The sequence below is a fragment of the Pteronotus mesoamericanus genome, unplaced genomic scaffold (assembly GCF_021234165.1).
Source record: "Pteronotus mesoamericanus isolate MK-2021 breed Mesoamerican mustached bat unplaced genomic scaffold, CSHL_Meso_final contig_20, whole genome shotgun sequence".
NCBI lineage: Eukaryota > Metazoa > Chordata > Mammalia > Chiroptera > Mormoopidae > Pteronotus > Pteronotus mesoamericanus.
In genome coordinates, this window is record NW_026555085.1 from 65151987 (window position 1) to 65177425 (window position 25439).

The following is a 25439-nucleotide window of genomic DNA, read 5'->3' on the forward strand; positions in this document are numbered from 1 at the left end:
ACAACCCAGGCATGTGCCCTGGCTGGGAATTGAACCAGTGACCCTTTGGTTCGCAAGCTGGCACTCAATCCACTGAGTCACACCAGCCAGGGCTCATCATCATATCTTTGAAAACAGTTAAAAATTACTTTAAGTAATACCTAGACATGAATTTAAAGCGAGTTTTTAGTAGATAGCTTACACTATTAAAAACTTATAGTGAACATACAATGAAAAGTCCTGGTCCCCAATCTTTGCTTTCCCTTCCCCAGAGGCATCCTCTGTTGATGCTTTCCTGTGTGTCCTTCCAGAGATACTCTATACAAGTACATGTACATATACATATATCGGTAGCTTACTATATATATCATTTTGCACTTGGTTTATTTCATTTAATAACCTACCTTGGAGAGAGTACGTAGTCCATTATGTGAGGGTATCACAATTTATGTAACCTGTTATCTACTGTGGGGCATTTCGGGTGTTTCCAGTCTTTTGGAATTACAAATCGTGTCCCAACAACTTTGCATGGATTAATCCATAGGAAAATTTGCTGACATGCACTTCCTAGATCAATGGGTGTGTGCCCTCTCCCTTTTTTTAAGTTACCAAATTGATCCTTTCCTTTGCTCCCAAACTTTATCGATAATCACATTAAATGTAAATGGTCTGTACATGCCAACAAAAAGGCAGAAATGATCAGACTGGATATGATCAAATAGTGAGGCTCAACTATAAGCTATCTGCTAGAAGGCCACTTTAAATACAAGGACACAGGAAGGATAAAAAAAATGGAAAAAGATACACGTGCTAACACTAATCAAAGCAAAGCTGAAGTGGCTATTTAATATCATAAAAATAGATTTTAAGACAAGGAATATTATCAAAGATAAAAGTATCAATGCACCAATAAGATACATAATTCTGAATGTGTATGCACCTAAGAAAGCTTCAAAATGTATGAAATAGAAACTGACAGAACTAAAAGAAAAAGAAAAGTCCGATTATATTTGGATATTTTAATACCTCTCTTTAAAAACTGACACAAAATAGTGAGAATATAGAAGACTTCAACAACATTATCAATTACGTGACATTTACAGAACTTGTAGAAAACACATGACTATTCAAGGTTACATGAGAACATTCACTAAGACTATTAGCTGGACCAAATAACAAATTTCAAATTTAAAAGCACTGAGATAATACTGATTATGTTCTTTGACCACAATGGAATTAAATTAGGAATAATAAAATAGATCTCTGGCATATCCTTAACTATTTGGAACTTAAACAACACACTTCTAAATAACTAATGGATCTTATCATTGAAGCAAATGAATAATAATGAAAACATAAGGTACTAAAATTTCAAGCTAAAGCAGTGTTTAGAGAGAAATTTATATCTTTAAATGCTTAGATTAAACAAATATGTGTTTGGTCCTGGACAGTATGTCTCGGCTGGGCATCACCCCACAAAGCGAAATGTCACCGGTTCCGTACCTGGTCAGGGCACACACCTGGGATGCGGGTTTGGTCCCTGGTGGGGGCACATATGAGAGGCAACCAATCAATGCTTCCCTCTCACATCAATGTTTCTCTACCTTTCTCTCTCCTTCCCTCCCCCTCTAAAAATAAGTAAATAAAATCTTTAAAGAATATACTTGTTTGAAATCAATGATTCAAGCTTCTAAATTAAGAAGACAGGAAAAGAAAAACAAAATAAACCCAAAGTATATTTAAGGAAGGAAATGAAGAGTGAAAATTAATGAAATAGTTCTTTAATAAGTTCAATAAATGGATAAATCTCTAGTTGAAATGGTCAAGAAAAAAAAGAAAAATTACTAATATAGTGGAAGGAAGGATATCACTAAAAATCTTACTGGTATCAAAATCACAATAAGGAAGTATAAATAATTTATGCCCATAAACTTGTCAACCTAAGAAATGGACAAATTCCTTGACAACCACAAGTTATCAAAACTGACATAAGAAAACCTGAATAATTCAATATATATGAAAGATGTTTAATTTGTAATTAAGCATCCCCCAATAAAATTTCAGGGTCAGATGGCTTCACTGGGAAATTCTATCAACCATTTAAGAAAGAAATAATTGTATTAATCTTATATACTTTTTATTTCAAGAAATAGAAGAGGGAACACTTCCAACTCATTTTATGAGGACAACTTTTGTTTTTGTCCTAAAAGCAAAACAATACAAGAAAAACAAAAACTACAAATATTTATCATGAACAAAAGTATCATAAGTCTTAACAAATATTTCTTTTGAGAAGTTTTGCAGTTTTTGCTATTATGTTTAGATCTGTGACCCACTGCAAGTAAATTTCGATGCCTGGTGTTATTTTCTAAGCACACTATGCTCCTCACTTCGTCAGATGGTCTGCGTGTCCATAGCACCACACACATACTTCCAGGATAGCACTCTTTCTCACTGTTTTCTGTTTTCTCTCCCCGCCCTCCCCCGACCAATTAGAATGCTCACTCTTCCTTCAGGGCAGATCCCATCTCCAAGTCTTCTCTGAGTCTCTTCTAGCATAATTCCTGCTTCACAGTAGATACTCAATAAACGTTGGGAGTCATCTTGGACTCTTTTCTTCCTCTTTTATCCTTTTAATACCAGCTCTCCTAAATCAACCACTTGTAACTCCTGCCCCTCCTCCTTTTTTCAATATCTCTTCCATCGTCCTTTCTTTATTTTCATCAGTTCCTCTCACTACCTAGTTCAGGCTGTGCAGGTTGCAAGAGGCATCCTGTCTTGATTCTCCTGTTTCCAAGCCCTCTCCTGTACTCACGTGAGGCCAATCTTCCCCAAAAAGCTCTGCCTAAGTCATGCTCTTGTGTGGAAAACTTTCTTGAATAAAGTTTAAACACTTTACCTTGGTATTCAAGACCTTCTACAATCTGGTCTGGTCTTTATTTTCCCAGACATCTCTGCTGCTACTCTCTATTCCCGCGTTAGGCTCTTCCGGCCCCTCACCCTTCTGCAGGCCATTTTTTGTCCTATGAGAATGACTGCAGCCCATGTCTGCCTATGGAGATTCTAACCATTTTCCGAGACACAGTGCAGTATTAGCTCCTACACGGAGTGTCCCCATTAGCCAGAAGGACAAAACACCTTGTCTTTGTGCTCTTACAGTGCTTAGGGGGTCTGCTCTTAGAGGAGACTTCTCTCAGTTTACAATAAAAGAGATAATTTATAGACATTTCTAATCTTTCCTTTTAGATTATTTATTGGCTCTTAGAAGGCAGGACTGTGTCTTGAGGATTCGCTGCATTCCACACCTCTCCTAGCTTAGTATCTTTTATACAGAAAGAACTAATTACATAATTGGTACCTACAGTAAAGTGAAAATAGTTGAAGGTCCTTGGGGCAGACTGCATTTTTCTGAGAAATATCTCCCATTCTACCTGGTATTTCTACAATGTGACCCTAATATCCCATTAAACCTACACAGGTAATGATGCTGTGACTTTGCGACTAGGTCACAAAAGTCAAAATGGCTTTCGGGTCTGTTCCTCTTTGGGAAGTTCATTCCTACAACTCAGCCATTACACTGCGAGGAAGAACAAGCAGCCCCAGGGAAGGGCCACATGCAGGTGTGCCGGCTGACAGCCCCAGCTGATGTCCCAAACAGCAGCCAACATCAACCCACAGATGAATGGGAACAAGCTTCAAGCGACTTTGGTCCTTAGCTGTCAGCTGGGTCACCTTCAGCCTTTAGGTTTTCTCACCTGAGGACACTGTGGAGCCAGGATTTTTGCCAGCCTGACTGCCACCTTTCTGAATTCCTGAGCCATAAAACCTGTAAGCGTCACAGTGGCTGTTTTACACCATGACACCTGGGGTGGTCTCTTACACAGCAATAGTTTGCTGAAGCAACCTTTCCATTTCTTTTTGTAGACATTACTTAAAAGATCTGAGCTCTGGCTGGTGTGGCTCAGCTGATTGGAGTGTCGTCCCATAAACTGAAAGGTTTCGGGTTTGATTCTGGTCAGGGTGCATGCCTGGGCTGTGGGTTTGGTCCCTGGTTGGGATGTGTGTGAGAGGCAACTGATCAATGTTTCTCTCTCACATCGATGTTTCTCTCCCTCTCTTTCCCTCCCTTATCCTTTCTCTAAAATCAATAAGCATGCCCTTGGATGAGGATTTAAAAAAAAAATAGAATTAAAAGAAAAAGATTTGAGAAAATTATGTAAAAGTAAGGGAAAATATTTTAAATATAACAGTTTAATAGACCTGTATACTGTTATTGATTCTGAAAATATATTGAACAAGTCAGAAATGTTCTGTCTGGAAGCTATATGAATTTTATATGTGATCATTACTATTACATTTCTCTTACCTTTTCAAACTTCAGTTTCACTGGTTTTGGATTGGTAGCAGTTACAGCTTCAGCAATCTCCTGACCAATCTTGAAAGACTGCTCCTTTGTAGCTCCTTTCAGGAGCACAAACATACTAGAGGATTAAAAAGAGTAGGGTAATGAGGACATCATTATAAGAAAAAGGTTTCACGAAGAGTAGCTTTCCTGACTAACACTCAAGAAACAACCCCCACCCTCTTACTCTTGCTTATTAAGTTGCTTTTTAATCTAAGCTTCCTTATTTTATCACACTTCCCTTGTGTATGCATGGTATATCTTGTTACAGCTCTTTAAGACATCTAGTTTAGTTACACACAGACCAGGTCAATTATCACAGCTGCCAAGAAGGTCCTGGGTCATTCCTAGATATTAATGGATTTGTATGATACACAATTAGGTCAATCATAAAGTAGCAGAAAATGTGAGTACGAAGAAATGGAAAATCTACTTGTGATGTAGGAGGAAATTTCCTTCTAAAACCACCCAACTTGAAAAAGACACACATTATTTTGTAACACATTTACTGAAGGACAGTTAGAAAACACAAAAAGGCACAAAGAAGAAAGATAAAAGATACTCCAAACCTTTTGTCTTTGGTGTGTATCTATAAATCTTTTCTCATTTGGGATAGTGTATTGTGAACATTTCCCATGTTACTTCGTTCTTTTACATTATTTTAACAGTTGTACTATATTTCAATGCATGCATTTAGTATAATTTAACCAAACTCTTATCAATGAAAACTTAGGTCATGAAATTTTTTTTGCTAATATTTCGTATATAATAATGTGGCACACCTCTGTGACTTCAGAATAAATTCCTAACTGTATGTGAAATTAAAAAAAAATTCTTGGTAAATGGTATCCTCTAAAAATATTTTTTAAAAGATACTGTCAAACTGATTTCCAGAAAGATATTTCTGAAATACAATCCTATAGCCATACATGCAGGTCAAGAGGAAAAGACTAATATGGATAAAAAATTCCTATACAAAAACACTCAAAATAACTTACAAAACAAAAGTACTGGGTATTTTTCCTAATCTAATTCAGTTAACTTTAAAATAGCACTTTACATTTCAGCATATACCACAACCAGAGATGAACAGAAATAACGGCTTATTCATTCAAGAGATTATAAAGTTGATCTTCACTTATAATTTTACTTTTTCTTGAAGATTTTACTTATTTTTAGAGAGAGGGGAAGGGAAGGAGAAAGAGAGGGACAGAACACTGATGTGTAAGAGAAAGATCAATTGGGTGCCTCTCGCATGCTCCCAACCGGGGACCTGACCTAAAACCCAGGCACATGTCCTGACCTGGAATGGAACTGGCGACCCTTTGGTTCACAGGCCGGCACTCAGTCCACTGAGCCACACCAGCCAGGGCATACACTTAATAATTTTAATAGAAAGACATTAAATAGTGGAAAAAGGCAATATTTTGAAACATAACTTGAAGATTTTTGTTTCTAGTCCTGGAGCCACATAAACCAATCTTCTATTTCTTAAAGTATTTTTATATTGGACTTCAACCTCATTCGGATGGTTTCTTTAGAAAGCTCTTCTGCTGCCAATATTGGAAACAGTATGTGTCTTAGAGTCTGATATGAAAAGCTTAAGAAAAGGAGTATTTATTCAGTATTATTTAAGGTCTTTAAAATAAATGATCTCAATCTGAATTAATTTTAACATTCACTAAGACAGAACAAACAGACGTTATAGAGTTATTTATAATATTTTCTGTTCAGGCCCATCTGATACTCATTGCACCAATATAGCCTTATTTTAAAAAATAGGTTATAGCCCTGGCTGGTGTGACTGGGCACCTGCCTGAGTTGTGGGCCAGGTCCCCAGTAGGGGGTGTGCAAGAGGCAACCACACATTGATGTTTCTTTCCCTCTCTCCTTCCCTTCTCCTCTCTCTAAAAATAAATACAATCTTAAAAAAAAAAAGGTTATAAAATTTCCTTTTGAAAAATTATTTTTCACAACAGATTTTGGGGCCTAGCAAATAGTTAACCATTCACAACTTTGGCAACTGTCCTTCAAAATTTTTTAAATTTACAGAGCTGCAGCTATACGAGTATGATGAATTATCCACATTAAAAGCTGTTTTTTAAACAGACTACACTCCTGTTTATACAGTTTTTATAGATCATTATCTGCTCGGCTACCTAGGGAGATGCCACGGGAATCTTCCCAGTCTTTGGCTCAGGACACTTGTGTTTTCTCTCTTAGGATCCTATCTGGTAAATCAGGACCTGCCCTAACTCTGACCATAAGAACCAGAAAGGACTTAGGAAGAACTCTCTTTTAGGAAGATTATTCTTAAGCCATTCCAAACACTGAAATGAGTATCTGGAGAGATGCAAAAAGACAACGACAAAGCAGAAAGTTCATTACCTGTCAGTGTCACCATATACAACCCTAGCCCCCCATTTCTTGGTATCATTCACCAGTTTAATGGCTCGTTCCAAGGTTTCTCTGGCTTTGTGAACAATACTATCACCAACCTGTTGGTACAAATACATCGGAAATAATTTTTTAACATAGTTTATAGTAAAGTCAGTAGATTTGTAACATATGACACAATCTTAATTACTAAACATTTCTAAAAATAAAACAAAGGGAAAATAACATTAAAAAACCCACATAGTTGTCAGGGCCACCATTCTTTCTACGGGTACTCAAGGAGAAAACGGGATGAAGAATTTAAAAGAAGGAGCCACTCAACATGCAGGCTTGCCTTGGAGTATATCAGGAAGTATAATGGATTACACTTTATACCAGGTACATAGCTACATTTGATTCCTGGGTTATACTTTGTATGAGGTACATAGCTAACATTTGATTCCTGGGAGAATAAATCTTGTTTACTCAAGGACTTTTTAAAAAAACTGATTTTATAGAAAGGGAGAGAGGAAAAGAAGGAGAAACACTGATTTATTGTTCCATCCATTCATGCATCCATTGGCTGACTCCTGCATGTGCCCTGAATGGGGATCAAACCCTCGACCTTTGGTATACAGAACAATGCTCCATTCAACTGAACCACCTGGCCAGGGCTCACAGGCTTTTTAATATGTCTTTATAATCAATCATGCAGGACATTACTGTGTATATGCATGAGTGTGTGTATGTGTATCTTTCAAAATTTTGTTGGAATCTTGTATTTCTTTCAGATCATTAAAGTTAATGCTGACCTGAAATCTCAGTGATGGGTTATACCTAATTTTTAGATAATAGTAAAACAAGAAAAATGTATAATTATATGATGGAAAATATATTACAAGTATTCAATTTAAATCAAGTAGGCAGCTATATGCCTGCCAAGGGTTCTTTCGGTGGTGAGGGGTGAGTTTTAACAGTGATCGAGGCCTAAGGTACCACAGTGTAGCACTGCTGCTTCCTTTATTAAACTCATTAAAGCTAAGAGCTGGGGAAAATTTCCTGTCAGCACAAATGGAACATTCTTTTTAGAACTTTAAAATAAAAATTATGTACTTTTTCTTTCATGTTAAGAAGCAGACAATAGTTGTAAGGATCCTTCCTCTTTTACTGTAAAATTAGTTACTTGAACTAAATGTAGGATTAAATATTATTTAAAAGGCTGTTTAGAGTTGATTTATAAAGGGAGAATTAAGTGTAAGAACAAAAGAATAAACAAAACTTGTAGCAGAAACTTGAAGGTCTCTGCTGAGACCTTTAGTGCATTAAAAAAACTTGAGAATGTCAACTATAACCTAATACATTTAAAAAATCATGTTATCTAATTGAGATTCAAGTTTTAATAACGTTTAATCTGCCATCTGTTGCCGCTTTCAAACAAGAAATAGTTTAAAATATGTGATGGCAAATAGCTGGATAGGTGAGCCATCAAGTGTCAAGAGTCAAATAATGTTCTTGAGACACATGTGCATACTGATCCTAAATGTCCACCTGCTGCCAGTTCTGGCCCATTTACGTTACACCTGGAAGAGTGAGAACTCCCGCAGCCACCCCTGAAGACCATGCAGTGTAAAGGATTCAGTGGCATAAGGGGGAGAGGGAAGAAGAGAGGGAAAAGAGAAAGGATGGTAATTAAATTAAAACTGAATCTGATACTTTGTGCCATGGTTGAAAACTATTACTCCAGCCAGTACAAGGCTAAGAGATTGTATATAAAGAGAAAATAATCGGTTTTACAATTTAGGCAATGGTTGGATGCTGAAAAGTCGTAACGAAAAAATATTTAAAGTAAAAGTTCTCTGAAAAGAAATAGTGTGTTGGCTAGGATGTACAGCAAAGGGAATCCATGTGGCTATTCTGGATCTTCACATAAACTAGAATCATTTTTGTCCATGTCCACAAAACAACTTGCTGGGAATTTGACTGGGTTTGTGTTTAATCTATACATCAATTTGGAACAAAATGACACCTTGAAAACACTTGACTCTTTTTATCCATGAACATGATGTCTCTCCATTTGTTTAGGTCTTTGATTTCTTTCGTTAGAGTTTTATAGTTTTCCTCAAATAGATCTTGTACATATTTTGTTGGAATAAAAGACAGCTACTAATTGGTGATTATAATATACAGGGTGGATATACTAGAAAAAAGGATGAGTCATTGATTCATGTCCCAGGTTGGGGTAGAGGGTATTGGGACAGAGTGAGATTTTATCACACTACTCAGAATGATGTGCAATTTAAAAACTTAACAATTGTTTATTTCTGGAAGTTTTCATTTAATACTTCTGAACTGTGGTTGATGCTGGGTTAACTGAAACTGCATAAAGTGAAACTGTGGATAAGGGGGAGACTACTGTATTAACCTTGTATCCTGCAACTCTGCTATAATTGATTGAGTTTCAGGAGTTTTCTGCAAGTCTTTTGGATTTTCTACACAGAGGATTATGTCTCTTTTATCTGTGAACAAAGACAATTTTCTCTCTTTCATCTCAATCTGTATACCTTATATTTTCCTTTACCTATCTTACTGAATTAGTTAGGATTTCCAGCGTGATGTTGGAAAGCATCCAACATGGGAGGGGACATACTGTCTTGTTCCCGATCTTAGTGGGAATGCTTCACGTTTCTCACAAAATATAATGTTAGTTGTTGGTTTTTGGTAGATGTTCTTTATCAAGCTGAGGAAGCTCCCCTCTATTCCTAGTTTACTTGGAGTTTTTATTATGAATGGGTATTGGATTTTGTCAAATCTTTTTCTATAGTTACTGAAATGATCATGTGATTTTTTTCTTATTTAGCCTATATGTGAAGTGATGGATCTCATTAACTGATTTCTGAACGCTGAACCAGCCTTGCATACCTGGGATAAATGCCACTTGGTTGTGGTGTGTAACTTTTTATACATTGTTGGCTTCAATTTGCTAATATCTGTTGAGGATTTTTGCATATATGTTCATAAGAGATATTGGTGTAGAGTTTTTCTTTTTTTCCCTTGTAATGTTTTTGTCTGGTTTTTGTATTAGGGTAATGCTGGGCTCCAAGAATAAGTTGGGAAATAATCTCTCTGCATGTATCTTCTGAAAGAGACTATATAGAGTTGGTGTAATTTCTTCCTCTCTTCTCTGATGGCTCTAAGAACAGTTGTTCAGTTTGTTCAACTTTTTTACTTGTTGTGAGGATAGAGCGGTGACCTCAAGCTTCTTACATGCTGGATCTGAAACTGAAGTCCCTTGTACAGGATTCTGGAGTTCACTGACTGCTGGGAGATGTGCGGGAACTTGATTCTTCCACTGTTTTCCCTTACTGAACTATTACGGCTATGGCAGACCGCAATGGTGTGGCCTTCATTTGACACAAAAATATCATTAATGAAACAAGTTGATACTACCCTTTTCTCAATTACTAGTAACTTATTATTTCACTCTGTTACACTATATTGTATTCATGTCAAATTAACATCCTACTTTAGTAAATAATGAGAAATTAGTCTTATTCTATGAAAAGTATCTTTAAGTTGCAACTACCACTACAAGAGAAAGGTTTTGCTTTGTATCTATGGGTACATGAATAAATATCAAATGACTGTTTGTCATTCTGGCAACCTAACTACCATCAGATCTCTATCATACATTAAAAGGAATTATTTAGTACCAAGATTGTAAATATTGCTATAAATGTGGCACTGAAATCTCATGCTAATAGTGGTCATCCAGATAATGCAGAAATATATGTATGCTAGTTTCTAAAATTACCAAAGACACGAAAGTTCACACAGAGAAAACCCACAAATCTCCAAGAGTATGTGACTATATAAGCCCCTGTTTGAGAAAAACCAATCCTATGTCATGGACATGAAACCCTTTACTCAAGTTTCAAAACAAAACAAATGCCTTAATGAACAGGTTTTCATTTAATGCTTCTTTAGTTTCTTCTGAAAAAAACTACATAATTGTACCACTTACCTCAATGCATGGCATTCTTCCAGAAAAATTAGCAGCTGTGTAGCCAAATGTGACATTTGCAATAAGCTTAAGTCCTAGCTGACGTGCATCAAGCATTCGTGAAAGGGCTCTGTCTTGCTTGTAAGCCTTCATTGACTGCTTCACCATGAGTCTAGTCTTCAAAATTTCTTCGAGCATTCTTGGTAGCACACCCTTTCTTACTGAAGGCTATCATAAAGAAAAAAAGAATGTTTAAAATCTCTTGAACATTAGACTTAGAAAATTAAGAAGGAAGCACAAAGTTTAACAATGGCCAACTGTCGTGTGAATTGGAACGTAATAACAATAGAGTGGCCACAGGACCAATGGCAGTCAATACAATATCACATTTCCTTTCTTTCGCAGAGGGCTTTTTTCCTAAAGGGTTCCTGTAATGTTTACGAATCTAGTGAAGTACTATCCTGTGAGCTCAAAGACCTCCAGGAAGGAGGATGTCAACTAGAGCATACGAAGGGACCGTACAACATGTTCAGAGGGAAATTTTGTTAGAAACTTTGATCTAAACCCCCACTCTTTCAGAAAGACACACGGGATTTGTCTCACTCATAACAAACCTCAGTTTTTAAAGATCTCATCCTAACGACCCCAGTAATCTGCATGGAACTCCATTTATCTACCTTGGAAGAATGATGAGCTGGGTTGACTCTGCTGACATTCAAACCTGCAGTTCCAGGGACTCTAGGTATTTCAAATCTGATGCTTAGACCACTAAGCCATCCCCTCCGGCCTACATTTATTAGCAATCTGGAAGAGGGGATGAATAGTGAAGTGATAAAATTTGTTGATGCCAAAAAAAAAAATCATTTGTATTAATCAAGACTAGGGAGAATTTATGAGAACTCTAGTAGGAATGAAAACCACAAAACAGTATTAACTTTGAAGATGATTCACAGACACGTGCAAGGTAATAACGCATGTTGGACTGAACAATTAAAACCTCAGGTATAGGATAATCACAGTCTTGAATATTAAAAAAATCTTACTTTCATTAAGCTTTACACATGAGGTCAAAATGTAGATGCAGGTTTTAAAAATGCCATTAAGGGAGATAATATAATAAGCTGCTAGATACGTGACAATGAAAACACATTCTAACCTCTAATTCATTCTGTGTACCTTTTAAAGAAGCCATAATGTATATGTTAGGACATAATATACATGATAATGTGAAGATGCAGTATTTCCCGAAAAGGAATATTATCTGGTAAAAATTTTCCTCATATCTAAGTGGCTAATTTTAGGGTACTCTTCAAACACAGCATCTTCTTACTGGTGAATAATGATGCTGCTTTTTTCCCTAAGTGCAACAGAATGAATTTGAGGACTAGTGAGGTCCATGCTACCATCCACCACCCTACTGTCCCATGATTCTAGTACAGACTCACTGCTAAGGAAACTGAAAGAAGAGGCAATATAATATTCTCCTAGATCTCTCCTATTTGTCTTTAATTTATTCATTTATGAGGCTTTCCTCAGTCTCTTTCAAGGGGAGATAAGGAAGAGAAAAAAAAAAAGAGACCCTATTATTAGTTCAGATATCTTCTTAGAAATACAATCAATAAACAAGAATATCATTCTTTCTAAGACAGTCTTAATTTAAAATAATTTAGAAGAACAATTAGTTGAGCTTACACATTAAAGCAATTTAAATCTTTATAAAATAACATCACTGTGATCTTCAAATAGCTATTTAAGTCTGCCAGATTCTAACAAAGGGCAGAAAGTATACATGTATGTTTCTTCCAAGATTTCACTGAAAACTGAAATCTAACAAAAGATTTTAAACTTAAAATTCAGGAAAAAAGGATGACTTTTAGAAAAATGATTTCTTCAAAGATTCCTGTATCTTTGACCTTTTGAGATAAGACATTCAGGCATACTTATGAATTTTTTTTCTGTATTATAGGTCAAGAACATCTAAACCATTAGCTCTGCAAAGGTTAAGCCATAGTAGATACCTTTCATTTACAAGAGACCATTACCTTGACAAAAGCTATTCCATTGGGGGACACTGTGATATCATGCCTAATTTGGTAAAGTAAATCTGGAGGTACTCTGAGAGAGGTACAGCCAAATTTGAACTCCTCATACCTGTTAAGAAACAAACATTAAGCAAATATTTAGTGACTCAAATCACAGAACAGAGATTCTAAGCAATTTTAGGAATCTTTCTAATTCCATTAGAAGTACATTTTCAAACATCTAAACATGAATTCATGTACTTAGTAATTTGTTTACTTGTCTAATTATCAGAAAACCAGTTCTTCAAATAGTCACATTTTTAAAAATCCTCACTTGAGGATATGTTCATTAATTTTACAGAGAGGAAGGGAGAGAGAAACACTGATCGGTTGCTTCCTGTATGCACTTGGACCGGGAATGGAACTCGCAACCTTTTGGTGTATGGGACGGTGTTCCAATCGGCTGAGCCACCGGGGCAGTGTCAAGTAGTGAACATTTGTTAAAAAAAATATTTCTTAAATGGTACTATCCTAAAATTTATGGATAAAATCTATACCAAAATACCAAATTTCAACTCAACACATGATTACCTTACACTAAGTTTCTTAAAGAAAAATTGTAGAAAAATTGCCTTAAATAAAAAAATTGTAGATAACTTTCCAATTTTTCGTTCTTAATAAAAAGACAGTATTACCAATACAATTTCCACAAATGCATTCTAAGGCGTGAGTATACTCTACATAAAATGATAACACTTGGTTTAAATACATAAAAATCATTATTAAGAAAGGCTGTGTTTCTTATGAGAAAAATATCTCTTCCTTTGGGTTGAAATTTTATTCTCACTAAGCTGATAAAATTTGACATTAAACAGCTAAAACATTTAACAATGTAACTTTAAAAAAACTATTGCTAAGAAAAGTCAAGAAAAGTTGATAGCTGGAGTTCTAAGATCATAATTCTCAAGCTGTTCCACTGAAAGCTGATTTGTTATCTACAAATTAAATATAACTCTCATTTAAAAAGAGACCAGAGATACACATGGAGAGTGCAATGGACAGTTGCAAGGTTGAGGTATTCACAATTTTCTTCACATGTCTTATCTGTTTGTGATGCTGAATTAATCATGTGGTGATCCATGTCCATGAGTAAGGTGTTGCATTTTGCCATCTATAATGCATCCTTTTTAGCCCAAATTTTTGAGGGAAAAATAAGGATGTGCATTATACATGGGTAGTATTAATTCTGTATCTATAAAAATGTTTTTAATTATTTTATTTATGCTTATGTGTTAAAAGTGTAACTCTAGAAAGCAATAATAATATCCATATGCAAAATAATGCCCTGGAATATGATAATCAGTTTTGTTTCTAAATACAAACAAATAAATAATTGAATTAAAAAATTAAAATGAAAGTTTTTTTCCCTGAAAGTCTCGGACAAAAACATGGGTGTGCATTATACATGGGAGCACATTTTACACAGCAAAATACGGAGCTTAAAAATAGCGAATGAGCTATGCTACATTCCATTCATTCATCTTGTTCAGAGGGACAGTCTCAAGTGCAAAGACACACTCACAGAAAGTCTAATTTTAGTAAGAAGTACAAAGCACAACATAATTGTAAATATGCAAAAAACTTACTTTCCCAAATTCTCCACATGGCCAAGGCAGGTGGAAAAACAGTAGTTGTATGCAATCACGATAGAAGGATATAGTGACTGGAAATCCAAAACAAGAACAGAGTTGCTATAGAAGCGAGATTCAGGCTCCATAATGAGGGGGACACACTGTGGGGCTCTCATCTGGGACCTCTGCTGTACACTGGGTGTCACAGGAATATAGTTCATTGGTTTAGCAATTCGCAGCATCATTGATTCCACACGGTACTGTGGGCAGAGAGGTGAAGGGAGACAAAGAAGAAAACAGTTTATAAATATACTGGTCTTTCGAATGTGATAATCATCTGGGGAATGTTTTGCTCTTCAGAATAAGGCTGCATGACTTTCTTATAACACAACATAGTATTGGTTATTTAGTCAGCTTTGAGGTGCCAGAGGGGACATTTGTGAATCCTTTTCCTATTCCTAAATTTTTTTTTAAGATTTTATTTATGTTTAGAGAGAGAGGAAGAGAGGAAGAAAAACATCAATGTGTAGCTGCCTCTCACGCATCCCCTACTGGGGACCTGGCCCGCAACCCAGGCCTGTGCCCTGACTGGGAATTGAACCAGCAACCATTTGGTTCGCAGCCCAGAACTTAATCCACTGAGCCACACCAGCCAGGGCCTGTATTCCTAAAATTTTATAAAAATTGTAAAATATGTCAAAAGGCTTATATCATAAGGCAATATGAAAAGACAGATACAATTAGATTTCTTTTTATATTTAAATACAGCTCTACCACAATAAACAGATGTAGGAAAGAAAGCTGTATGGTTTGTCAATTTATTAGAAAAAGTTGGTCAATCTTTAAGAAATTGAACTGGGAAAATTTGAAAATGAAACTCAGGAGACTTGAGATGGTTAATTTTATCCTAATTTTTCAAGAAGGAAACACAAAGATTCCAGAATCAAAAGGTACTCTGCTTAATATTCACAAAACTGAATCAAGCAATTGATTGTTGACCATTTAATTGATAAATGACCACTATTAAGGAGATGGTTTGGAATATTAGATAAAAACAGGACTTGCAAGAATCAGCATGGATTCTGTGAAATTTTCTCATGTGATTTTAAAGTATCCAACTTTTTAAAAATTATAAGCCAGCTCAAATAGTTTTTAAAACCTGTGGGGGTATAAATAAATAAGTAAAATAGCTTATAAGCAATAAAGTTAAGTAAACCAACAGGTAATGCTAAAGTAGTCAGAACTCTACTTTTGCTATAATTACTGAATTCATAGACTGAGGGAATGCTATAGACAGAGTAATTAAAATTATTAAAATAAACAGATTTTATGAGGTTAAGGAACCTGAGTGATATAATATAGCATCCCTGATGTCCAGCACAATGTTTATTTAACCCATTAAAGTCATTCAAATAAGTATGTGTTAAGTGAATGCATGAAATCATTTTCAGCAACGCATGTGACAAAATCATTATGTCCTTGGGAATTTAGTGAGATATGAATTAAATGGCTTGTAAGGTATTATTTTCTCTTTAAGATTTGAAAAAATGATAGTCTACTTGTATTGATTTCCAAATCATTCTATTTAAAAAAATATTAAAGTTATCTGTTGGGATTTGGAACAAGCCAAAACTGGGAATGTTAAACAAAAGAGACACACAGACTTTCTCTGCTGCTTCCTCAGTTCTAAGGGGACTTTGAAGGCATCCTTAATCACAGTGACAATATTCAGGAACATAATATCGTTCTCAAGGGTACAGCCATTTATTTTCTTGATACTATGAAAAATTTAACAGTGGCTAGAAAGTTGGTATGGAGGGAAAAAAAAGTACAGCTGTTAAATGAAATTAAAGCTTCTCCAGAAAATAACAAGATTTGAGCAACTAGCTACATATAATAATTGGTACCAGACAGAAATTTCAAAATTATAAAATCACCTCAAACATCTCAGAAGTATCATTACATAGAACTTTCAAGTGTGCAAAACAAACAAAACCCCCCAAAAAACCAACCAAACAAAAAAAATGGATTTCCTACCTGTGAACCCCTTGTCAGTACATGTAAAAACTGAATGCCAAAAAGTCTAGCCATTTCACTGGTTTTTCCAATCAGGTCCACCTGTTCTAGCATTTGGAGATTTCCACGGACACGGCTGATGTAATGATCAACCATTTTCCATCTGTTAAAAGAGAATCCATGCTGTTAGCGTTAGGGAAAAATTGGGACACTTAGTACTGTTTTCATTCTACCAAAACATACATATTAATAGTGAGGTTATTCAAGGAGTAATGATGTACGTTAAAGCATATTAAGGAGTTAAACATTAGAAAATTTCACACATTTTAAAGGCATAAAACTTAGTAAAAATATGTAAAGTTTGAGGCAGTGGTCGTGATAATGTGGTAAGACTAAGGATAATTATTTTCAATATTTTTCTTGGTGTTACTTTTTGTTATGAAAAAATTAACATCCTCTCCTAGATGCCACTGCTAATGATGCAGCTATAATTATACTATTACAACTTATCATATCTATAGGTTTGAGAACATGGAAGCTTTCAATTATCACTTTAAGTATTACTCTAAAATATAGGGTTGGCCAAAAAATCCATTTAGTTTTTTCTGTAAAATAAAAGACATATCTGTCATTTTCACCAATAACTTTATTGATTTGGATATTTTGAGTATGTTGCCCATCTCCCATGTGGTGTAACACTGATTGTTCTCAATTGTCGTGATTTGATCGCTATCAACCTCAACTGGTTTACAGACCATGGAGCATTGTCCAGTGAGAAATCTCCAGCATGAAATTTTGCAAACCTTTGAAATGTTCGATCAAAAAAATTTTTTTTGCATTTCAGTTGCATTCTTCCCTTTCTTGAAATAATAAAGCATAATGTGCTGAAAATGTTGCTTATTTTCTCTCATCTTCAATATTAAAATGGCTGCACAAAAATTCACCAATTTTGGTAAGTTTCTTTTTTTAAAAGCACACTGATATGACAGCTGTCACAATACAATCTAACAAAATTATTTTGAATGCAGTTAAAGACACTAAGCACTACTAGAGCCATCTTACTGAAAAAACCAAATGAACTTTTTGGCCAACATAGTAAAAGCATGCACTGTCTTCTACAAAACTGGTCCCCCATGCCAAAAAAGTTGGGGACTGCTTGCATTTTTAACTAATTATATTGTGACTATTTATACATCTTTTATTGCTATCAAGTATACCACCATATGATTATAAGTCATTTAATGGATTTGTTATTGATTATCTTTTATTATAGGGCTACCTCATAAATATTGCAGGTTCAGTCCCAGATTATCACAATAAAGCAAGTATTGCAATAACTGAGTTGTAGTCTTTTTGTTGTAATTATTTTTTATAGATTATTAATGTAATCCTTTAATACAGATTTGCCAAATTTAAATGAGATAATGCATTATGTATGGACTCAATCAGTCCCTTTAAAATAAAACAAAATGGATATAAGGGATATAATGGTCCGTCCTTTCCATAAACCACATGGGCAGTCAATGACCTAAAAGTCCTGTCTAAAAGTTTATTGATCCTTTCTCCTGCTTGACCTAGTCTACTGTCGAACACCCCTAGTGAATTTTTCAGTTCAATTATTGTGTTTTTCAGCTCCCATTTTGTTTAGTATTTTTAAATATTTCATCTCCGTTGAAATTCTCATTTTGTTGTCTTGACCTTGGTGAGGATCTTTATGAGTTATTTTGAATTTTCTCTCAGGTAAATCATATAACTATTTCATTATGATTAATTTCTGCAGATTTATCTTGCTCCTTTGTTTGCAATATCTTTGCCTGATTCTTCATTTTTCTTGACTCTCGGTGTTGGTGTCCTGCATTAGACAAAGCTGGCACTTCTCCGTCTCCATGAAGTAGCCTTGAGTAGAAGACCTCCATCAATCAACCCAGACAGAGATTGGGGGCCTCTTCCCTTTCCCAGGGAGGAGCAGGCAATTGCAGTTTTTGTACGCTCGCTCTCTGCTGAGCAGAAAGGGAGTTACGGTCTGCTAGTCCAAGCCACTGTGTGTGCCCCCAGAACAGCTAGATTGTGCAGACCTGTTGGAGCTCCAAGACTGGAAAGACAGATGGCTGTTTTCTGGGTAGCCCAGGAGGAAGTGGGGCACCGGATGCATGGACTGACTCTTTCTCTCCCTAACCCAAAGAGCTACCTAACCCTTTGCTACCATGACACAGTATTCAATAGCTATTCCTTGGACATCTGATGAAATAAAAATTCTATTGTGAGTTCTCTAGATTTAGAGTTCTAGAGAACATAACTCATTTATAATAATCAAGGGCTCCCAGGAGACCCAAATCTAAGTTTATAAAGACAAAATAATAATAATCAGGGCATCTTTGTGCTTTACAAACAGATTTAATACAAGCAAATCCTTGACCAGCAAGAGTTCCTCTCACTTCTGAGTCAATTTACAAAATACACACACACATACATTTCCTTAAAACACTGTAGACAGCAAACGTGAATTAAAAAGTATGGCTTACATTCTTGGTAAGAATTCCCTCAAATTTAAAAATATAATTACCTGATCTTCCGCAGTGTCTCAAAAAAGAAAAGAAAAAAAGAAAAGAAAAAAAGAAAAGAAAAAAAGAAAAAAAAAAAAGAGTGCATGGTCTCTTCATGTAAAATAATCCATTTAACATAAATGGTCTAATGTCTAGTCCAAGTCCCTTATGTAGTACATTAGGTACAGTTCTCTACTTCACTTGGCAAAAACAGATTTAATTATAATTTTAGATACTACCTAATTAAAAGCAGCAAAATCTGCATTTACAGCATTCTAGGGCATATAAACAAACCACTGAATGTTGTTCCAATGTTAAATTTGATATCAAGCTTCATTTTATTTATATTATACAACTTGTAAGCATCCAGGAAAAAAATTATAGAGTTCAGCTTTGGATGTAGAAAACTCCAAAAGAACATCACTCCAGTCTAAACAATGATACAAAGCTGGATTTTCTATAAAATTACAAGCTTTCCTGAGGTCATCAGAAAGTTGAGGTTACAAAAGAATCAGGTGAACTAAATTTCACAGCATGACAAAACCATCTAAGGATAGATACCACACATAACATATTTCATGTTTGGCAGAACACAGGTAGGAGAGGCAGCTGCCATAAAAGCAGGTAAGGATGAAAGTTACATTTTTAATAAATTCTATAAAGGTCATCACATATGAGCTAGCATGAGAGTTTAGAATCACTGTGAGCCCAGACTCTCGGGGAGTCTTTCTCCAGGGGTCTCACCAAGTACTTGTGAGAAACACTGGTGGCAGGCCTGGCAGAGCACGCAGGAATGGAGCCCTGTAACTTCCTCCAACCCCTGTCTTGTATGAGGCAAAGCCTTGAGTTGCTGTGGGACTGGCAGGAAACGCTCTGATCCTTAGGGTTTAAGCAAAGATTCACTACCTCTGGGGAAAGAACAGATATAACAGGGGCAGTAGGAAAAGGTGCACCTCAGGGGAGGGCAGGAAGCCTTCCGTTCCAACCATGAGCCTTTACTAAGTAACAAGCAAAGGCTGTCTACCATTGAGTAAGGGGCAAAAAACATTCCCGGAAACACTGCTGCTGAGGAAGGGGCAGAAGCAAATGCCATCGTTCCCTGGCGAAGTCAGGAAACCTGTCTGGGGCCTGGACCTGGCAGTGGCACAAAGCAGAGGTCCACTGCCACTGTAGGAAGAGCAGGACTGCTGGGAGAGCCTTACCCGCAGCCGTAGGAGAAGTGAAACTACCAACGGCAGACTCTAGAGCAGAAATGTGTAACTCTCCCTGCATCCACCATAAGCCTTACACAGAGTAACAAGGATAGCAGCCAACCACTCGTTAAGCTAGACTGTGAAAAAATCATGCACTGAATACACTGGAAAAATGAGGAGAATGACTTGGGCTTTTTACCAGAAACAATGGAAGCTGGAAGAAAAGGGAATAAAGTCCTTAAAGTGGTGAAAGGAAAAAAAAAAAAAACAAAACTCAACTCCAGAATTAGACAGTAAAAATATTAAAAAATAAGGGTGAAGGTTATTTTCAGAACAATAAAGGCTGTGACAATTTGCTGCCATTAGACTTGCACTAGGAGAATTGAGGAAGAAAACAATTTAGCAGTTTCTTAAAAATGTGAAACAAGTACCCCTGTGACCCAGCAATTCCACTTTTAGAGAAATGAAACTATGTTTACACAAAGACTTGAATACAGTTTTATTCATAATAGCCTCAAACTAAAAGCAACCCAATAGTCCATCAACAGGTGACTGGATACATAAATTGTGGTAACTGAGTATTATTTACTAATGAAAAGGAAAACTAATGGTTTATGCAACAGCATGGTTCAATCTCAAAAAACATGATGCTGAGTTCCTTGAAAGAAGCCAGAAACAAAGGATGTAGATTATGAATAACTCTATACAAAGTTCGAGAACTGGCAAAATTAATCTAAAACAATAGAAATCCAATTAATACTTACATGGGTAGTTAAGGAATAGGTAGGTTGACTGTAAAGCTGTCATAGGGAATTTTCTGGGTGTTAGAAATGTTTTTTTTATCTTGACTGGGGTAGTGGTCACAGGGTATATATATTTTTCAAAGTCATCACATAATAAACTTTAAATGTATGCATTTTACTGTATATAAATTATCCTCCAATAATATTGATTTTAAAGAGCAATATTATCTTCTTTAGAATTATAAAACGTTACCTGTATAGATCTGTCTTGTTATCAAACCAATCTGATAAGACTCGAAAGGTAAAGAGGGGAAAACGCTGATGAAGAACATGAAAGCTCACGTTTTCAAAGGTATAGTTAGTTAGTGCCACCTAAAAAAAAAAAAAAAGAGGCTCCATTATAATAATGTTTGTACTTATATGCAAATTTGGTTCTAAAAATTATTTCTAAGCTTTCATAGTAGACATGAAAGCTACTTTCAATAATAATTTGTGTTATAACTGAATTACAATTAATGTAAAACTATGTATATATAGCTTACTGGACAGAAATGTTCAAAAAGTTAATATTTAATTGGAAAAAAAATATGACCTGCTAAAATTCAACTTGGCCATGTAATACTTACTTAATAGATCCTAGTTCTTATCACTTCCTTTTATATTCTATGCCAATACAAATAATGACAGAAGCATTGTTAAGCAAGTTAATTTTTTCCATACTTACTGTTTGGTCCTTGATCATATGCTGATTAACAGGGTCCCAAAGATTCGAGGATGGTATTTAGTTAAAGGCAGACATTCATCCTGCTCCCAAGAACTACATCAATACTAAGACCCCATACAAGGACATTACGGAATCCATTTCATTCCAAAAACAGAAGATTAAAAAGGATATAATAGAAATGTTTCCCCATCTTCAAAATATATAGGTAAAAGCTGTGTTATTGGGAAAAGAATACTAAAAAAGTCCAGATTCATAAAACATAGATCTAGCTAGCTAGTCTTTCAGAAATACCCACAAGATACAAGCAATTTAAACAATGGCAGGTATTTCAATGCAAAATGGAAATTAAGGAACTAGCAGTCCCCATTCTTAGGTCAGTTTGGGATTCTAAAGAATAGTTCAAACAGCATTTCACACATTTGTATGTTATATTACAATTTAAATTATTTACTTTTCACCCTGATTGGTGTAGCTCAGTTGGTTTGGGCAGTGTCCCAAAAAGCGAAGGATACTGGTTCAATTTCCAGTCAGGGCACATACCAAGGTTGCAGGCCTGGGTCCCCACTGGGGAGCATGTGAGAGGCAACCAATCAATGTTTCTCTCACATGCCAACGTTTCTCTCCCTCCCTTCCCCTCTTTTTACAAATAAGTAAATAAAAATCTTTAAAATCTTTACTTTTCTATGTCTACAATCTAGCAAATACAAAACAGAGATTAAATGTGAAACTCATCTCAAGAGTACTGACCCAAACTGGTCTGTCTTTATTTTCAATTTGTATCAGTCTCCAGAACAGCAGCATTGCAATGTCGCATACTTCAGAGTATACAAACACACATAAAAGGAGTTGTAACCTTTGGCATGACATTATTATAGAGTCACCATTATAACGCAGGTACGAACCCATTATCTTATAAGTAAATCACCATTTCTCACCTCCCAAATCAGTACTGACCTGAAGTACTTCTCTCTACAATAAATGATTAACTCATTTTATTATCAAATCCCATATTGGAATGACTTTTACTTGCTAATATTTTCATTTAGTTTTTAAAAATTTCCACTTAGTTTTAGAAACTAAAACTAAGAAAATGGCTCAGTTTGAAAACTAAGAAAATGGAGCCAAACATCTGATTGCAGGTAATTGCATGATTATCTAATTGATACAGAGTATATTTAGACTAAATCTCAATTTCTGCTGGAGTATAAATCTTCGTTAAAATTAAAAAACAAAACAAAACAAAACTCATACAGAAAAGATCATCTTGTTGTCCCACAGTTCTCTCATTAAGGAAAAATTTGAAGTTTGCCATGTAAGTTGACCTATGAAAATTAACTAGAGGATTTCATGACCTCAAACTAAACTTAAATAAAATCTTAGAAATTGGTCCCCATTACCTGAAGCAGATGACAAACCTATGCTGGGTTATTATTTTACACAGAACAATTTCATAAATTAGATTAAGACTGCACACATATTACAACCTTATATAGTAGTCACTCTGGGTTTTCTTGGTGTCGCAGAAGCAAATGAAAGTCAAATGATTTACATAAATCTAGAAGAGCCAGGATGACCAGAGTGAATAATGAGTATGTAAAAGAAAGTCTACATACAGAAAATTGCAAAGAGGAGCAGTGTAGAACTTTCTTTTAAATATAAACATTTTATCTGATATTGTCCAAAGTCCAAAATCTGAGAAAAGAACAATTTATAGTAGGTATTGATTTTACATTTCAGTAAGAGACACTGGGCAACTTCAAGGATGTTATATATCTATGATCCTACGATCTTACATTTTTGGTGAAAATTGTTTTTCTGAGTGATTGCAAATTAACGAGATGGTTTGCGGAAATTCATACTACCAAAAATCCTTACCTGGGCTCCCAAAACGTTAATTGGGTGCTACGGTCAACTGTTTCCAAGTACTATCTTTCCAATTTACCTTATTAGTCTGACCCAGTTTTTAAATATCCTTAGTTCAAAAAGTTGGTTCCTAGGTCTAGACTAAATTTTTTTACTGTAAGAAATGAAAAAGGCCAACTGAATTCATCTGGCCTTATAAGTGCAAAAAATGATAAAATTATACAGCATTCAACACGTACAACATATTATTTTATGATAGCTTTAGATTTTCTAATCACTGCTACCTTAAACACAAATCAAAAAAATTAAAATTCATCAATAACATTAAAGTTAATACTTCTGTAGCTGTGTATTTTAGAAAGTAACTTTAGGTATAATGAAAATAATTCACAAAGACACATAGGCTACATAGTAAGCTATACTAATACTCTATAATGACTAAAACTGTTATATTGAGCTAACCTCTTATTTCCAAACAGAATTTTAGCTAAAGCACCTTACCTCATTTCTCATGATTCGCCAAAGATTTAGTGTAATTCGGCCAACGATATTTATCTCACTCATTGTATCTGATCCATAGTCATCTCTTTCAGCAGCAAATCTGTTTTCAATTTTGTCATCTGTAGAAATGAAAATAGACTGCATCAGGACTCACAGAAACCAAATGTCCAAGCAAATCAGTCAAAGAAAATGAGAATAAAAATTAAAGGAGATTAAAGATGACATATAATTCACAGTCTATTTTGTTTAGACTTTTTGTTGACATTAATTAATGATGTTCATATAAAGGATGAAATTCTCTTAACAGTATATGGAGATGAAGAGTTCCTCTTATAGCAAATAAGAGTTCTGAGACTAGTTTCTTAAGTGATGATTTTACTGGCATAGAAATTAAAATGTTCCTTTTATATAACACTGGGTATATACAAATGCTGATTAGAGGCTCTGGAATAATAAATATATTTACCATATACTAAATAACTATTATGTTCTAAGAACTTTACTAACATTATTTATTTTATTTTAATACAACCACTTTATTGTTAGTTTACTTTTTATTTTGCACGGTTGTAAATTGTATTCAGAAATGTTTTATCTTGCCCCAGGTCAAGAAGCAAGGAAATCAGTTTTCTACACCAGGGTTACCTGATTCCAAAGACTATGTATGCACACATACCACCTTGCTCTTCTTTATTTTAAAGAGATAATATTTGAAAAAAATTATTTTCATTTAAACATTTATGTTATGTTTACAATGTTCTCATGTTCTAAGTACTTCACAATTGCCCTGAGATAAGTTCTATTACCATCCCCATTTTACAGATTAATAATCTGAGGTACGGATGGGCGAAGAAACTTGACTGACATCACACTGCTAGTCACCAGGACAGCCAGGGTTAGGGCCCATGCAGTCTTTCTCCAGAATCCATGCTCTTTTCTATGCTGCCTCCCTTATCAGGCCCTTTCTACTGTATCACGCACGCCGCCTCATAAAAAAGGTTTTGCAGTGATTTTAGAGGAACATAAGCTTTCACTCACTCTTCTGATCTGAAGTCATATCTTACCTGTTACAAGTAATTAAACTAATTAATGAGAGTACCTGAACATTCATGCTTCCTTTCCTGAAACGTAGCCCAAAAGAAATATTGAACAAATTGAGATATACCACTATTCCTATCACTCAAGGGATATAGAAGCTACAAAAAATTCGTGCAACGAAAACTAAATGTAAAGTATCTCTGCCTTTTTATTTCAAGCCTTTGCAAAGCTCAAAAATACTGACTGTCCTTGAATATTTTAGCTTCAACTTTTCTCTTTAAATTTACTAACAGTTAAGACATTTTACTGAAATCATAATCTCTCCCAGAAGGTCTCTTGATTAGTTTTTACCAATTCTGTATTTGGTCTTTTAGCCTCTTTCAAGTATATTCTACTTTGTCCTAATCCA

The 25439-nt window shown here is 35.2% G+C and overlaps 1 protein-coding gene across 2 annotated transcripts in view; it reads right to left on the reverse strand.

Moving 5' to 3' along the window:
* Positions 1 to 25439, reverse strand: part of REV3L (REV3 like, DNA directed polymerase zeta catalytic subunit) — a 154701-nt gene that overhangs the window by 8367 nt on the left and 120895 nt on the right. For both annotated transcript variants that reach the window (XM_054569835.1, XM_054569836.1), the window contains exons 20-27: positions 23993 to 24111; positions 21158 to 21276; positions 16447 to 16588; positions 14425 to 14669; positions 12800 to 12908; positions 10779 to 10985; positions 6770 to 6879; positions 4346 to 4460 (exon numbers count right to left, since the gene is read on the reverse strand). In XM_054569835.1, coding sequence (XP_054425810.1) covers positions 4346 to 4460; positions 6770 to 6879; positions 10779 to 10985; positions 12800 to 12908; positions 14425 to 14669; positions 16447 to 16588; positions 21158 to 21276; positions 23993 to 24111 — 1166 coding nt within the window. The remainder of the gene's footprint in view (positions 1 to 4345; positions 4461 to 6769; positions 6880 to 10778; positions 10986 to 12799; positions 12909 to 14424; positions 14670 to 16446; positions 16589 to 21157; positions 21277 to 23992; positions 24112 to 25439) is intronic.